Source organism: Cheilinus undulatus, linkage group 16, assembly GCF_018320785.1.
Source record: "Cheilinus undulatus linkage group 16, ASM1832078v1, whole genome shotgun sequence".
In the NCBI taxonomy this organism is placed as follows: domain Eukaryota; kingdom Metazoa; phylum Chordata; class Actinopteri; order Labriformes; family Labridae; genus Cheilinus; species Cheilinus undulatus.
Genome location: NC_054880.1, coordinates 36,082,183 through 36,100,313, shown reverse-complemented (window position 1 = coordinate 36,100,313; position 18,131 = coordinate 36,082,183). Strand labels below are relative to the sequence as shown.

General features: G+C 40.7%; 1 protein-coding gene across 1 annotated transcript; it reads right to left on the bottom strand.

The window, feature by feature from the left end:
- Window positions 1-1,252: 1,252 nt before the first annotated feature.
- On the bottom strand, window positions 1,253-17,811 carry mrpl3 (mitochondrial ribosomal protein L3). Its single transcript, XM_041808055.1, has 10 exons — window positions 17,587-17,811; window positions 15,510-15,691; window positions 15,335-15,426; window positions 12,612-12,710; window positions 7,939-8,038; window positions 4,858-4,918; window positions 4,542-4,653; window positions 4,339-4,416; window positions 4,173-4,250; window positions 1,253-1,475 (listed from the first exon to the last, which is right to left on the bottom strand). Exons 1-10 carry the CDS (start codon window positions 17,655-17,657, stop codon window positions 1,326-1,328), a joined length of 1,023 nt encoding a protein of 340 aa, XP_041663989.1. The 5' UTR covers window positions 17,658-17,811; the 3' UTR covers window positions 1,253-1,325.
- Window positions 17,812-18,131: the final 320 nt, after the last annotated feature.

Below are 18,131 nucleotides of genomic sequence, written 5' to 3'. Positions count from 1 at the left end.
GCTTTGGCATCAAAATAGAAAAACTGTCAGTAAAAACAAAAAAACAGCACTGTCAATCCTGCACATGAATAAATACAAATTCTCAGACCGTCTGGGTGAAAACAGGCCATTTCCTTGCTATAAACAGGCAAACCCACAGGTCTTGTAAACATACACTAGGCTGGAGTCCGTCTTCTTCTCTTTATGCTCTGCTGCATTAACAGGCAGCGACTCCCCCCTCCTCCTCCCTCTCCTCTTGCCCACCCCCACAACAGCCTGATGTGCAGGCTCTACTGTGCAGGACTTTCAAACGATACCATTACCATTTCAAAGAACCTGCTGCCGCCTTATGGACCTACAAGCTGTGGCATGTTAAATTGAGCAGGACGTTGTACGCCACAAAGCAGAATCATCACCTTACATCTTTTTATCTAAATGACACACAACACAGTGTTAGGCAAGCATTTGTGCTTGCTGCCTCAATTAGGAGAAAGGCATTGATGCTGTGTGTGAGGCATCGCTGCCACTTGTCAGGGTTTTCTAAACAGAAGCCTTGTCGTTGCTGCTGTCAATTATGAGGCAGATGAGGAGCAGAGGCCGACAGGGAGAGGGGCTGAGAATATGCAGGCCTTTGAGGAAAGTAAACCAGAGGCGAACACTTTAGTGGACATGATCCTCATTTGATTAGAAGACGAGCAGGGGTCGGTGCAGGAGATGTCACTAACAGAGCTGTAGAAGCTGGAGGTTTCCTTATTTAAATAGTGCTGAACACTCTCACAGACTTAAGCGCCCAGCGGTCCCTGCTGCAACATTAATGTCCTCATTTATCCTCTTATGCACAAATGTCAACCTTTGTCAGCCTCCCTTCCTGCTGCTTTCTCTCTCACCCTGCTTTTCTCCTCCTTTGTATTTGTGCCCATGCCTTCTCTTCCAACCATTCCTCCTCTACCTGTCTGTATTCTCCTCACTCTTTACTGTTTTCTGCAGCTCATTGTTACCAGCTCAGCCCTCCTCCTCCCTCCCCTTCTGTCCTGTGTCCTGCATAGATATTGCACATTTCTGCACTCTATCTGCCTTCTCTCTTGTTTTGTTTTTTTTTTTCCCCTCGTCTTTCTCTCTGCTTGGGGATCCTCTAGTGACATCATCACTCCTACAGTTACCATGGTTTCCGGGGATAGGCACTGTAATAACTGTTTGGATCAAACAGAGAGCCTCAGTCAGAGCCGTTTTATCTCTCTCTTGCACACAAAACAAAACAGTGTAGCTCGGGATATTCAAAGAAATTTCTCTTTATTACATGATGCAGACTTGGTGAGTTAGGGTGAGAAGGCGAGGTGGTTGTAAAGTCAGGTCATTGTCAATGACGGCTCTGTGTGAATGAACAAGCTGTCATCGTACAGGTCTTCATCAAGGTCGCCGTCCTCCTCGGCGAAGTATGTGGGGAAAGGAGGGTTGAGCAGGGTGGAGCTCCTGGTCGGCAGTGTTGTATCATTTACCTGCAACGCACACACAATGGGACAGCTGTTATGTAACTCTAATCTGCAGTGCTAGCACACTTACACCAGAGACATTGTGTTTTAGTTAAAACAACCTTTTGAACCAAAATAACAAGAAATATAACATTTACAGAACAGGCTGCACAAGTGATATCAATGCAATCACCATACTGATTTGAGTATTTGAAACACCTATTCCAAAATGTTGGGATTGGGATAAAATGTAAATAAAAATAGAATGCAATAACTTGCAAATCTCATAAACCCAAATTAATTCACAACAGAACACAAACAAGATTAGATGTTAAAACTACCATGTCATGAGAAATATTAGTTAATTTTGAATTTGATGGCAGCAACACACCTCAGAAAAGTAAGTATGGGGAAACAAAGGGCAGGAAAGGTAAGTGGTGCTAATGAAAAACAGCTGGAGGAGCATTTTTAACTAATCAGGTTGATTGGAAACAGGTCAGTTATGTGACTGGGTATAAAAGGAGCATTTTAGAGAGGCAGAGTCTCTCCAAAGTAAAGATGGACAGAGGGTCACTAATCTGCCAAAACAAAATATGTAATTTAAAGTGACTGCATAAATATTTCTCACCTTTAACGTGGCTGACCTAATTCAACAGAGGTCCAGCCAATTAGTGCTAGTAGTCTCACAACTACTGAAATGGGCATCACCTGAGTGCAATGAATGTGTTTCAAGTGATTGAACAATTAAGACAGCTGTGCCTGGAAGGTCCAGTAACTGGTTAATCAGTATTCCTGGCTACCATTACACAATGAGGTAAAAAAAAAAACACTTCAAGCACCTCAGAAAAAAATATATTGAAAAGTAAAAGTCAGGGGATGGGAAAAAAGCAATCTTAGGCACTGAACATCCTTCAGAATTCAGTTAAATCCATAATCAAGAAGTGGAAAGAATATGGCAAATGGTTAAGTCTGCTGGACGGGACATCCTCACAAACTTAGTGAGTGTGCAAGAAGGAGACTAGTGAGAGAGGCCACCAAGACATCTATGGCTACTCTGAAGGAGTTACAAGCTTCAGCAGCTGAGATGGGAGAGACGCTGCATACAACAACTGTTGGCTGGCTTCTTAACCAGTCCGAGCTTTATGGGAGAGTGGCAAAGAGAAAGCCACTGTTGAAGAAAACACAGATTGGAAGACAGTTCTTTGGTCTGATGAGACCATAATGGTGCAGACAAGACACTACTAGTATGTTTGGTGGACACCAAACACTGCACCTCACCTCAAACACACCATCCCCACTGTGAAGCAGTGGTGGTGGTAGCAGCATGATGCTGCGGGGATGCTTCTCAGCAGCCAGGCCTGAAAGGCTTGAAAGGCAAAATTTAGGAAAATCCTGGAGGGCAGTCTTTTTCAGTCTGCAAAAGAACTATTGCTTGATTTATTTTCCAGCAAGACAATGACAAGAAGCATACAGAGAACGCTACAAAGAAATGGTTTAAAGAGAACAAGGTGAATGTTCTGGAGTGGTCGAGTCAAAGCCCAGACCTCAATCAAATAAAGAATTTGTGGCTGAACTTGAAAAGAGATGGTCATGCCCGATACCTGTCTAACCTGACAGAGCTTGAGCAGTTTGCTGAGAAGAACACTGCAGTGTCCAGATGTGCAAGCCTGATTGAGATCTATCCACACAGACTCAGTGATTGCAGACCAAGTTGACTCTACTAAATACTGACTTGAAGGGAGTGAATATTCATGCAGTCACTTATTTTACAGTACAGATTTTTATTTAATTGACATGACTTTGTGATTTATATTATTCAGAAAAATAAAATGTCCAAGGGTGTGAATACATTTTATAGGCACTGTATGTCTGTCAAGTCAATTTAAATTATATTGATTATTCATTTTATTGCATGGTTTCATTACATTTTAATGCTTAATAAAGACATTTTAATTTTAAGACAGTTGGAAGAAAAAAAACAGACACTGGAAACGAGCTGTGGAAACTGAAACAGACAGCTTCCACTATTCTCTAATTATTTTCCTGGATAAAGTCAGCATGATGAAATGTCTCTTTCCAAGAAGGGAAATATCCATGCAACACTTTGCAATATAAGCCAAATTAAATTACAAAAATCCCCATTAATAATGGAAATTGTTGACTAGAGCTGCAGACTTGTGTTACTCTTAATCATTAAACACAGCCAGCCCTCATTTACATACAGGCATTAAAGGCTGCATACAAAGTGATAAACAATAATGAACAACCATTATTGACCTGCCTGTTTCCTTAAGTGTAATACAATCTAAAGTGTGTGTGGTACAGCTGAGGTCGGTGAAATGCAATGCACATTTGTATTCATTATAGCTTGTCTGCAAAACAAATAATATGCTGCGTGTGTCCAAGCGCACACAAAAACACGCACGAGGCGAATGGAACATGCTGAGTACGGAGATGGATGCTGTGGTTATTCCTAACATCACTGAAGCACGCATATTAAATCACTCACTGGAAAGACACACACGCAGATGTGCACATACACACACACACACACACGCTGCTGACCGAGCAGAGTGTCAATGAAGATAGATCACACCGTCTTGCAGGTGTGATGGTGTTTTTACAGGTGCAAGGTCGCTCGTTTTTGTCAGAACACTTAGCATGCCGGATGACCTCCGACATTACACCAGCTCCAAGAGCGTGCGCGAGTTTGATTATTTTTACCTTCAGTAAGCAGTTCCTGTGGCCGGGGACGGAGCCGCTAACATACAGTATATTATACTTGGTATTGACCCTCCATATCTGCAGGAGAGAGGAGGAAGATGGGACAATATTGAGCTGAAATTGCTTTCAAGGACAAACAAGTCTAACAGTGTGTGAGTGCTTGTACCTTCAGTCCGTGCGCTGTGATGACGGTGTTTCCCATCTGACCGGGCATCTTCTTTCCTTTGAATACTTTGGCTGGATCCTAAATGATGAACAACACACATGCTCACATAACTAGATTATGAGGCGCCAACTGTTCCCGTCTGGCAGTGAAGACCCTCTTACACAGTATGTGTGGATTTTTGGGTGAGAAGATGCAAGTCTTACCCCTCCAGGTCCGGAGGCTCCAGGCCTTCGGTGAGTTTTTGTTTGGCCGTGGGTGGCTGGCTGACCTTTGAAACCCCATCGCTTCATTACACCCTGGAAACCTTTACCGATTCTACAAAAACACACAAAAGTAAATAAATATTTGCATGTGATTATTTGTACTCAACATTAATGTGGCTTTGTAGCGTTTTTTGGCGGATATGATTAGAGGAAGTTTGCAGGATCTTGAACTTCAAAAGCATGCTGCTGGAGCTGAGCGAGGACGAGAAATTGAAAAGGAAGCCAAGAGGAGGGAAAACTGGGAAGCAAAACTTACGTTTTGCCTGTGACGTCCACATATTGTCCAGGACGGAAATGAGCCGCATACAGGGGAGTGCCTGAACTCAACACAAACACGATTACTTAAGCACAAAACTGGCACTGCTTATTCACAATTAAATACAGAAAATGTGGGTAAGTATTGCTTCAAAGCCCCTGTGAGGAGTTTCTAAATGGTTTAAACAGACTGAAATGAATGGCTCTCTGTGACCTAGAGAAGCAAATCTGACCACCAGAGAGAAGAGCAATTATCTTTATGAAGGTTTTTTTATTTTAAAGCCTGAAGCTGCAGCTGAGGGGCTACTGTTGGACTATAGGATACTGGGCTGGGTCATCACTATGAATACTCTGATATTCTTTTACTAATAAAAATGTAAAACTTTCACACTTACCTTATCTTCCAAAATAATTCGCTCAAGTACTTATCTAAAAGTACTAAGTACTAATCTGAAAGCTGTTTACTAACAGCAATTAAATAATAACAGAAGGTGGCATTGGTGTCTAAAAAACTAACTACGTATATATCTCAGCTTAAGAAACGATCTAATTTGTTAGATGTTTAGTCAAACACAGGTATGTTTGTTCTTTCTAAATTTAAATTATCATGACCTCAATGCTAAATGTGTTAGCCTGATAAAGGCAATTTCAATTAAGTGTTAACATCAAGCTATCTAACCATTTCTCTTGCATTTTTCATATACTATATGGACAAAAGTATTGAAACGTAATGACACTGTATTCAAATATATCTAATTTCATATGTAGTTGGCCCCTCTTTTGCGGTTCTAACAGCATCCTCTACTTTTGGAAGGCTTTCCACAAGATTTTATAGTGTTTCTGTGGAAATTTGTACCTATTCATTCTGTTGATCAGTGGTTCCAAACTTGTGAGTCCTAAAGCTTTATCCAGTGGGTTGCAGTGTGGAAATACAGTCATTTTTATTAGATTTCCAGTGATAATGAGTAAATGTAGGTCTTTTTTCCTCAATTTTTCAACTTATTTATGTTCTTTCCCAACAGTATGGAATTTTTTGCCCCAAGATAATTGGAAAATTCCTTGAGAAATAACCAAATTCCCATGCCATCTTAGGAAAATCAAGTAAAATAAAACGTGCACTTATAATGATGCACTTTCAAACATGTTTGTTTTGTCCTCTCTGTTAATTCGTGTTTTCTTCTAAACTGTAGCATTTTTCATTAAAAATACTTGGTTAATTATTGATTATTTTCAGAAGTCTAGGTTGCAATTGGTCGACAAGGAGGTGATGGTGGGTTCAGACCAAGCAGCAACCTCAGGTCCTGAAAAATGAAGCCAATGTGGAAGAGCAAAAAATTGCTATAGCGCGAGTATCCACTTGAGGCTGGCTGCAGGAACACCAGAAGTTCTGTCTGCACACGTTAAACAGCTGGTTTTGACACACAAAATAAACTGGTTTACAGCCTGGTTCAAAACACCAAACATGTCTCATTAGCTAGTGTCTTATTGTGCTCCCACTGTACAGGGGGATGAATTTTTTTGCACCATGATCATTTGGATTATATTTAGGATAAACCTCATTGGTGCATCTCATTTGATTGGCAGATAGCTTGGCAGGCAGAGGCTCTGTTTCTGTCAACCAGAATACTAGCTAGCTAACAGGCTGACAGGAAGTCGCACTTAGTGGGCGGACCGTTAGGTTGATCTAAAGTTCGGTTGAGACCACGATTTCAATATGGAGGCCTCCACGAATGGACTTCAAAAGCCCTTTGAGTCCGCCTATTGTAAGCAGATGACTGACGTCACACAGGGTTTGTCCAATTCTTTCTACAGTCTATGGTTCAGACTCTAGACCAGTTGAGAACCACTGCTGTGGAGCATTAATGAGGTCAGGCACAGATGTCGGATGAGAAGGGCTGGCTTGCAATCTCCATTCCAGTTCATCCCAAAGGTGCTCAAACCATGTCTTTATAGTCCTTGCTTTGTGCACTTGGGCACAGTCACGCTGGAATAGAAAAGGGCCTTCCCCTAACTGCAGCCACAAAGTTGGAGGCATAGCATTGTCCAAAATGTCTTGGTATGCTGAAGCTTTAAGACTGGACCTCACTGGAGCTAAGGGGCCTAGCTCATACCCTGAAAAACAGCCCTATATCATTATCCCTCCTCCACCAAACTTCAGTTGGCACAATGCAGTCAGGCAGGTAACGTTCTCCCAACATGGAAGTTGAGAACTCTTCCACTGTGGAATCAGCAGAGCACTGGCGACTTTGATGCACCATAACCCCTGCCTAGGATTTCATGTGGTCTTCATGGCTAAGTTGCTGTTGTACCTAAACGCTTCCACTTTCTTATGATATCACTTACAGTTGAATTCCCAGCAGGGATGGGATGTTATGAACCGTCTTATTGCAAAGGTGGCATCCATCACAGTACCACGACTGAAGTCAATGAGTTTTTCAGAATGACCCATTTAAGATCACAAATGTTTGTAAATGGAGACTTCATGGCTAGGTGCTTGATTTTATACACCTGAGGCAACTGCTTTGATTGAAACACCTGAATTCTGTACTTAACAGGCGTGGCCAGAGTCTATTGTCCATATAGTGTATGTCTTGCTATGGGAAGTGCTGGCAAATGGAAGCCTCTTGTTATGAAGAAAACCATTCAAGTCCAGATAAATTTTGTAAACTGTATTTCCATTGAAGGTGGAATCTCTGCCTCATTGTTTAACACCACTAAAAGGTGGCATTTTAACAGGGGCATGTAGACTATTTAGAGCCACTGTACAGCTCAGTCCATCTGTGAATAAATGAGCCACAGGCAATAATTACAAAGTGCAGATCCCTAACTTTCAGCACGTTTAAGAGAAAAGGTTTTTGTTTTTGTCAAACATTTTACAACACAGTATTTATAAAGAATGTCACGGTTCCCTTATAAAAAGAAGAAAATTTGATTTTTTTTAGTGAACACTATGTCTACATGAACAAGACACACTCAGCAAAGGAATTAGGGATGTCACTGTATCTACAGGGGGCTCCAGTATTGACAAAAACCAAAGTTCCTCACAGGGGCTTTAATTCCAGGCTAATAGAGGTGTGTTTACCTGGTTTGATGATGGCGTTGTCTGAGACTTTAAACGTGGAGACTTTCTGTTTTGGAGGCACGCCTGCATTCCTGAACATCTCCATGTCCTGTTCAGACCTCTGTCAGTCACATCAAGGGAGGGAGACAGAGAAAATGTAATGATGAAAAGAGTGACATAAAGTGGCAGAACAGAAATGAGCAGTGAGAAGCTGTTGGACTTTGGCATTTTAAAATTAACCGTGGGCCTGTTGTGACTGTAAGCGAGCCAAATGCACACACACATTTGGCAGCGAGAGTCTCTGACATTTGCTTTCGTTCGGCTCGCTCTCATCTCAGCCTCTCCCGCCGCTCTAAACTCGCTCTCTCTCTCTCCGTCTGTTGACTGAAAATCAGCCTGCCAAAGCTTGACACTCTGACAAACTCTGCATTTGACAGTGGAGTAAAAAGGCTGCAAGAGAGGGATCCAAAACCCTCTTCACAACCGACAAATGAAATGTTGACAACGGCCCAACAAGCATCTATCGAAGCTCCATGAATAAATCACACTTTGATTTATTCATCCAGGTGTTTGTCTTTTTTTGAAGGATAAAAAATGAATGCACAATCGGAAAGAACAAATTCCCTCTCATACATACAAACCGGTAATTCTCTTTGAAATAACTTCTTTTTTATTTGCATAGTTGTAAAGGTTCAGAGCCACCAGACGAGCATCTGTTCCCTTTTTTGAGTGTTTGTTTTATAGAGTTCTGATAAACAGTCTCAGGCAGTGATCACAGTTTATTAAAAACATAAAAAAGACACTTTTGAGATATGTATGCCTGTCACTGTCGGTGGAATATCACAGCAGTGCAATCTAATGGATCCCATTTCTTCAGGCAACACGGATGAAATACAGACACCGATGGTTACAGGCTGAGTATAATTTCCTGGCTGTGGCTCTGTATTCATAAAAGGTCTTAGAGCTCAGAGGCCTGATATGAGCGCAATACTTCATGAGGAAATGACAAAACTCAGATTTGTCTCCATAAAACTGTCCCACTGATATGATTTTCTTTTTATTTGCATTATTATAAACTGAGGCCAGAGTTACAATGACCAAAAATCTGTTACTTGCTGACAAGTTGTGGTTGCTCTGCAGGCTCCAAAGAATTGTGACAAGTACTGGAACATCTGATATTCTTAAAGACACAATATAACAAATTTTTTCGCTGAAATGTGCATATTTAATTCTTATTTTTGTGGTTTAACAGCCCGTGTCACAAAGTACTTTTTGCTGCTGTGGAATTACTGAATGCTACTTTTAAAACTAGGACAAGCATGCACTGCTGCTGGGATCTGCTGTTCTGGTGCTGTATCTCATCCATGTTTTGAATAAATTAAAACCCATTTGCAGGCACTAACTATCGAGCTCCTGGTTGTCCTTGTAATGTACTGTTAGGCTGAGATAAGGCTTGTAGTTGTGGTGAACTGGGTCACATTTGTTTAGCTGCTGGGCCACCTTTTCTCTGACTGACATGTGCAACTCGTGCAGGGAGTTTTCAGCAAAATATCTGCCTGTGGGTAGAGTATTTTTATTCTTTGGCGATGTGTTTTATTACTACAGCTGTAATCTCAGCATATTTTACAGACTGGCGTGTTTGTTGGTCATCTTTCCTTTGAAATCCGAACCACTGCTAAATGACAGATTCACTGTTGGTTTTCTACTGAACGATCTCTCCATCTCAAACTTCCATCTCTCAACACAGCCAACCTGCCTTGGCTCTGGGTTTTCCTCATTCAGGGTTTTCTGGATGGGTCAGGGAGCATGCTATCTGCTCTGTGACAGAGGCGTTTGAAGACGGTGGGAGAAGCAAAATTCCAGCGAGAACTGCATACTGACAGCTTAACATTTCCACTTAATTTATACTCAATGGCCACGATAGTCATTTTAAACATTTCGCTTGGTAAACGCTGATACTTCAAGTACACTTAACATATTGCCCACCCCTACATGTATCACAGATCTTTTGCCCTGCCCAACCTGCAGAACAGTGTTGCCCCACTAGACATTTCCAAGCAATGTAGAGACGCTCAGCTCAGCTCAGCTCAGCTCCATCAACCTTCTCTGCCTGAAATCAGAACTTTGTTCTCATAAAACTGCACTCCAAAGGTGTAGTTGCATTCCTGGTCAGAGCTGCGAGCAATCCCAGAATGCTTTGTGAGGAACCAGGAAGACCATTTTTAACAGCTTTTCCCTCTCATTATGCAAGATTTATCCATGAAACAAAAATGGTGGTTTACAGTTTTGTGCATACACCTTGTAAGGGTTGCAAGTACACTGCAACTCTTGAAACTTTATACACTGCCTGGCCAAAAAAAAAAGTGGCCACCTGGATTGAACTAAGCAAATAGGTACGAGCCTCCTATTGGATAATTACTGCATGGGTGATTATCTTTCAGCTGGCAACAAGTTATTTAACCCCAGCTGATGCAATGAGTAACTTCTCATTTCTTAAACAACCATGTCGAAAGACACATCCTTTGGTCGGGGAAAAGATGTTAGTCTGTTTAAGAAGGGTCAAATCATTGGCATGCATCAAGCAGAGAAAACATCTAAGGAGATTGCAGAAACTACTAAAATTGGGTTAAGAACTGTCCAAAGCATTATTAAAAACTGGAAGCACAGTGGGGACCCATTGTCTTTCGGGAAGAAATGTGGTCGGAAAAGTGATGCACCCATCATGCCTAGTGCCTACTGTACAAGCCTGTGAGGGCAGTGCTATGATCTGGGGTTGCTGCAGTTGGTCAGGTCTTGGTTCTGCAACATTATGTGCCCAAAGAATGAGGTCAGCTGACTACCTGAATATACTGAATGACCAGGTTATTCCATCAATGGATTTTTTCTTCCCTAATGGCACGGGCATATTCCAAGATGACAATGCAAGGATTCATCGGGCTCAAATTGTGAAAGAGTGGTTCAGGGAGCATAAGACATCATTTTCACACATGGATTGGCCACCACAGAGTCCAGACCTTAACCCCATTGAGAATCTTTGGGATGTGCTGGAGAAGGCTTTGCGCAGTTGTCAGTCTCCCATCATCAATACAAGATCTTGGTGAAAAATTAATGCAACACTGGATGGAAATAAATCTTGTGACATTGCAGAAGCTTATCAAAACAATGCCACAGCGAATGCGTGCTGTAATCAAAGCTAAAGGTGGTCCAATGAAATATTACAGTGTGTGACCTTTTTTGGTGGCAACTTTTTTTTTTTGGCCAGGCAGTGTATCTGACCAATTACAGCGTAATACAGGAATGAAACCTGCCCCCCTAATTGGGGTGTTAAAGTCCAGGTCAGAGAAGAAAAGGAAAAATAAATGTGTCATTTTTTGGCCTAAAAATTGTCATTAAAGGGAATCAGAAATACAACACATGGAAGGAAATCACTGCTGAGGTTAACGACATTGTTGTGGACAACTGAATTCCAGCTGATATTATCAAATTCATACAGCCATGATATGTAACTTCAATATGATATCATAGTTCTTTATGTACAGTTTGCAATACAATCTATATTTTTTACAAACAGGTTTTAAAAACGAGGTCAGCTCCTAAGGATGGGGAGATAAAAGTGTGCTGTGGCTTTTAAAAGAAGCAGCATGTTAACAGAAGGAGGCCAGCTTGAAACAGCTCCAGATTGAAAGGAGAGTAGCTGTGCTACCTCAGTTTCAGGTATGATTATTAATGCAGGCTTATCATAAGTGTCAGGCAGTGATATGCTGGTTTGGGCTGAGATAAACTGCTCTCTTCTTACTGTACATAAGACTTAAAGAAAAGATTAGAGAAAGCCTGAAGCGTTCAGTAGCCACTAAAATAAATGAAGTGTTTGTGTTAGATTTGTTTATAATCTGATTACCTTCCTTGCCAAACATATCCGTCGTAATTCTGACATCTTAGAGCGCTGGATGAGATCCTCTCTTACAGCCTCCAGCCATGCATCTGTGTGTGTTTACACACACAGTAGTGGATCAGATGGATTTTTAAATCTTCAACACTTTATCTCCTCTGTTATAACTTTTAGAATAAAGAGAGTATTGCTTTTTGTTTGTGTTGTCTAAATCCTGATGATAATGCGATCATCCCTCAGACCTGTGTACTACCCTATTAAAGCAGCTTTGTACAGCTGAAGACCTTATGTGACTCAGTGTTTTTAAACTGACTAATGTTGGTAATTACTCAACAGGCAGGGAAATAAATGAGCACACAGTAACTAAATGACCTTTAAGTGCCAGGAGAGCTAAAGCTTGCAAACACAGCTGGCACTGAGCACATAATTCATTCACATTTTTTAACAAAATAGTTATGTTTTTAAAGAAACTTTCTTACTCATTATCAACAATTGTTAAAAGCTTATCTGTTTAACTTTTAAGCAATTGATTAAAAAAGAAAATGTAGCACAACGGAGTGTTAATTCAATTAACCCTGAGTGAATCAAACAGGAAAACTTTCATTACATTACAATCTAATCTGGTAAATAGTAGCAATAATAATGAAGACTTTTAATTATTTTATAGAAACTCTAGCTGAAATGTACTGAACAAAATGTTAACTGTATTTTCCTCGACAAATAAACAACCCATCTTGTTTCACAGATAAAGTATAGAACATGCGTTTTTTATTATCATGGCATTAACAGCTACTGTTTGTCTTACATAGAACGGGGAGACGTTTTTCCCTCCGACCAGGAGAGCAGCAGTGTGGCCATTATATTCTTCTTTGGACAGATACTTTAGTACATGGCAGTCCTGCACCTGAAGGGGGAAACAAACACAAAACAACAGCAGTGATATTAACATCAGTTAGTCCATAGTGAAAAGCTTTTTTCTCTTAAACCACAACCAGGGCTAAGCAACAAGATGAGTTAAGATATAACAATATATTGTTGATGAGATACAGGGTAATAAAAAAAGTCGCATCCTACAGGATTCTTCTGTCTTCATCTGACCATCAGTGACTGCAATGTTGAATGAACTGATTCAAACAAAACTGGATGGATAGTTTGGCACAACTGGGACTCTTCCAAGAGCTGGTCGCCCAGCCAAACTGAGCAATCAGGAAGAGGCGCCTCAGACTGCCCATACGCTACTGGACTTTAAGCCTGATTTGAGGCTACGCCCCCCGACGACAGTGGGAGCGTATCCCAAGTGGAGCCTTGCCACAAATGATTTTCTGTCTAAATAATCCTCGTGTGTGGTTTCCACACGATTGTTTTACTGCTCCAAATCGCATCGTAGCCTCCTTGACCCTGAATCGTAAGTATCAAACATGTTTGATATTTCTAAATGTAGGTCATAGCGCCTCCGACAAAGTACCCAACCAACCAACAATCAATGAGAGTGAGCAGACGGGGTAGTGTCACCAGCCGGATCATACATACTTTCACCGCTCACAACTGTACCATTATTCCTGCCAGGATTTCATCCTGAGTCTTTCCCTTGTTTTATGATTTGTGCTGCACCTATGAGGCATGTCAGGGCAGCCTGTTGTGGAGCGACAGCAAGACAAGTTTGACAGACATCCAGACATCTTTTGTTTACTTCAGTCATGTGATCCCCCAAAGTCGTAGGCAGGTCGGCAGGTGTGTGGTCTCCAGTGATCTGACAGTCTGACTGAGTTATCTAGCATGTGTGTTCAAAGGATTAAAGGTAAAAAATTGTTTTAAATTGTCCTGATGTCTTTAGTCTCACATTTTTAAAATAGTTTCAGATTTAAAAATTGTCTAGTGTGGCTAGCCTTAATCGAGATTTTATTTTTTGGCATAATTGCCCAGCCCTACATGACAGGGTGCTAAATGTGGATAAATGAGGGGAAAATGAGTTTAAATGATTGTAGCATCAAGCTGAAACATAAAAAAAAACAAAACAAAAAAGTAAAGGGGGTCCGAATACTGTAGGTACCCGGACTGGTAGTTTAGTGCTTATGATTATACGACCGTAAAAGGTCAGGCTCAAATCTGGCCTACGGCGCTTTTCCTGCATGTAATTTCCCACTCTCTCCCCAGTTACCTCAATAAAGGCATAGCCCCCTCCAAAAAAGCTTGTGAGACATTTGGCATTTGGATTTAACTTAGAACTGACGTTTTCCTGGTTATTACTTCATAGAAAAAATATGAAGATATTCATTGTGTATCACCATTCAGCTTTAAAATATCAAAATATTATTTCTGGTTAATATTGCCCATCCCTCACTAAAACAAAATATACTTAATCATATGAAAGCCATTTGTGTAAAACATTTCAAAACAGAAACCTTAGTGCACCTCACTTGATTTAATTTGGATAAATACAAAAGGACGACACCAATGGCATATTTGCAATGCACAAGATCAGGGGAGAAAGATCTCTGCAAATTAAAGTTTGTCATTACACAACAGCAATCAGGCATTACTGTTTTTCACTGGCTGCAGAATTACAGCAAGTCTCACTTCTGATCAAACGCACCAGAATGCCAAAGTGGTGGGAGTACTATCACCTTGACTAACTGATTTCAAAATTTTCACTTTCCATCTGGCGCTGACTGTTCCTGTATCAGCTGAAAATAAAACTAAATGATGCTGGTGGAGATGGAAGTCTCTGCACAGCCTTTACTGTGATGGAAAATAACAAAACGTGTCTACTTTTGAAATAAAAACTGAGATAGGAATGTGTTGAGCTGCCAACTAGAGTATGTTATTTTACATAAAGAAACGATCAGTGCAGCAGTTTTCTTTTCATCTCATAACAATAATTGTGAATGGTATGCACAGAATATAAAAATAAGGACAGATTCCAATGTTTTTTTCTTTTTTTTTTTTTGGTGTAACAATCCCAAAATGCCAACATTTTCTCTCATATTTGACCATGAAAACAGATAAGAGTTTGTCCAACAGCCACAACTTCCACCCAATAAATAAATAAATGTCTTCTATGAATCAGCAGTTAGGTGTACCAAATATCAGCATTTAACGGATACTAAAATACAGATTGAAATCTGCAAGTGACATTGGTTTATGTCCAAAGTAATTGCTGATGGCTGATCTCTTTCAAAAGGGTCGATACCAATGTTAGACGGCTGAATCTGTCCATCCCTAATCAAAATGTGAACTTAATGCAGCTATTAAAAAGCATCCCTGTTCACACCTTCAAGGACAGTTTGCTGGATTAGGATGCATGCCCATCCCCTGAAGCAGAGATTTTAAAGATGTTCAATATTTTCTGTTCTTTCCTCCCCACACTCCACAGAACAAACCAATTTATTTCACTTCTTTTCTGACCTGCTGGTCGTCTGGTTATGGATGAAAATCACAAACATACATTATTATCCCGAAAGAATGCCTATGGCTGTTTTAATGCAAAACTAATACAACAAAACAGAGAATAGTGTGTCCTTGTGGTACCTGTAACATGGTGACGACATGCCGTTCTCCTGTTTTTGTCCAGATAGGAGCCATCCCCAGCTTCACAGCTACTAACCCAACTCTTCTACTTCCTGGCAGGAGGAGGAAGATTAAAATTAAAGTCTAAACAAACAGAAGAATTCACGATGAAGTCAGCTCTAACAATAACCCCTACCTTTTGTCCACTCATGTCGCTGCCAGGGTTCATCTTTGAGTGGGTTGAGCTTTTCTGCTGTGAGTTGTCTGTATTCCTCTGCTGTGCTCTCCCTCATGAACTCCTGGTTTTCCTTTGTAAGGTGTTCATCAAACCATGTTGTGGTCTTAACTGTCCTGATGCAGCCCACCAAATAGGCAGGACTTCATGAAACAAATACCAGGAAATCAGATGTAGGATCACAACTTAGATTACTGCCTATAAATTAAATAAACTGAAAGATGGTCACACAGAAATATAGGTGAGGACAGAATTATTAGCCCCCCCCACCTACAAAAATCTCTGCTTTTGTAAGTATTTTTGCACAGCTTTTCCAAATATCTGATTTTACTTTGGATGCTCACATTATTTTACTTTCTGCACAGAAATTAAATTATTTCACAAAAACTTCCAGGGTCTGAATTATAAGCCCCCTTTAGAACAGACCTTTTAGTTGAGCTACAACCACTGTTGTAAATAATGATGGTCTTTAACTTTGTAACGCTCAAATGTTGTAAAATCAAGTTAAACTGAGGGTTATCTTCACATTTACTCATAGACTAAAAACTTCAGTGAGGGGTTCAGCTGTCACTGGATAAAGAAAGTTATCACAGCATTTCCAAGTGTCAAAAACTGAAGTGAGAAGCATCATCAAGAAACTCACAGAGAACCACAAAGTCCAGAACAAGGCTGACAGAGGAAGGAAGAGAACGACTTCAAAGACTCTGTAAAGAAAACTATTGAGAGATGTGTCTAAAGAGCCCAGGACAACTACCAATACACTAGTGAAGGACTTAGCTGAGTCAGGAATTGTAGTCTCAAAGAAGACCATCACTAGAGACCTGCATAGGAATAGACAAAGAAAAAGTCCACACCTTCAAGCCAGATTGAAGTCTGCTGAGGACAACCTGGAGAAAGATTCTGATACTGGAAGCATGTCTTTTGGCCAGATGAGACCAAACTAGAGCTCTTTGTCAATAGAGACGTTGCTGATGACTGGAGAAAGAAGGAGGAAGCATACCACCAAAAGAACACCATGCCTGCATAAAAACATGGCAGTGGGAGTATCATGATGTGGGAATGCTTCAGTGCATTTGGAACTGGAAATCTCATAAAGATGAAGGAATCATGAAGAAAGAAGGATATGAAGAAGATTCTGAAAGAAACCCTCAAGCAGTCAGCAGCTAAACGGGGTCTGGGTCTTTGCTTTGTCTTCCAACACAGCAGTGACCCAAAACATACGTGGCTTCTGGTGAAGAACCACCTCCAGAAGACCAAAGTGAGCCTTATTGACTGGCAGTGAAAATCTGTGGGGTGAACTGAAGACCAAGGTCCATGCGAGAAGACCATCCAGTCTGGAGGGGCTTGAGAGATTTGCCAAAAGAAGAATGGGCTGGGATTCCTCAGGAGACGAGTCTGAGACCTGTTGGAAACTACAACAAACAACTGCAGGCAGTTATCCAGCAAAAAGGAGACACAACTGACTATTAACACTGGGGGGATCATCATTTAGACCCTGGCAGTTTTTGTGAAATAATTTTGTTTCTCTGTGCAAAGTAAATGGTATTAGCATCCAAAACTAAAGTGTCTGGGGAAAGCTGTGTTAAAAATTAGTTGCCTAGTTTAGTGGCACTTTGGGAAATACTTTAAAAAAGGCTGAGATCAGATCTCAGACCACAGAGGCAGTCGTATTTATACACGATGGTTCAGTGCTGTGAACGTTCATGTGTCTGGGGATGATAGTATATTTTATAGTTACATGTAGATACGAAAAAACTACAGTGTCTCCATACAGAACACAACTTCACCAGCTCTTCTTCATGGTGTACTAAACACCAGATGACAAAATGAAAAAGCGTAAGAAACATTTATACCTATTCACCACATCAATGTGAAACGCATTTAGCTCGCTTCAACGTGGTTTAAAATGCGAAAACAGCCTTGTAACAGAACTTGACGAATCTACAAAACCGTAAAGCTGTTTCACATAGCACCCTAGTAAAGCTGAACTAGGCAGGTCACTTCAGGTAGCTCTAGCGTTAGCATTAGCATCAGCTACCTTTCAGCGGGTCGGTGAGAAACGGCTCGATGTCCACACTGGAGAAGGAAACGACAGCTCCACGCCGCCATTGCACCCTTTAGTATTTATAACTACACATAAATATTAACATATAAGACAAAGGAACCAATAGGACAAGGTGAATCAGAAAATACACATAGCCATGCTTCCTTTCACGTCTTCTTAATGTCACCCTGGCTACTTCCTGTACCTGACAAAAACAGTTCCGTGGTATAGAGCGTAATGTCAAGGGTTCCGCTCTGCACCAGTTACACTTTTCTTATTACAAATTACAGATGTAGCCCATTCGCAACATGTTTATGGAAAAAATATCGGTGATGCCTTGATGCAAATAACCCAATAATTTGAAGAAAAAACGGTGAGTTGAGGAAGTCATTGTTTACCATAGACCAGTAATACTCAACGTGTGGGTGTTATGATTTGTGGCTCTTTTATGTTTTTATTTTAAATATATTATTCCCCCAGAAAACCTTAATAAAAGGGAAACTTTTTTTATTTCCATTTTTCACCCGTGTAAGCCAGCT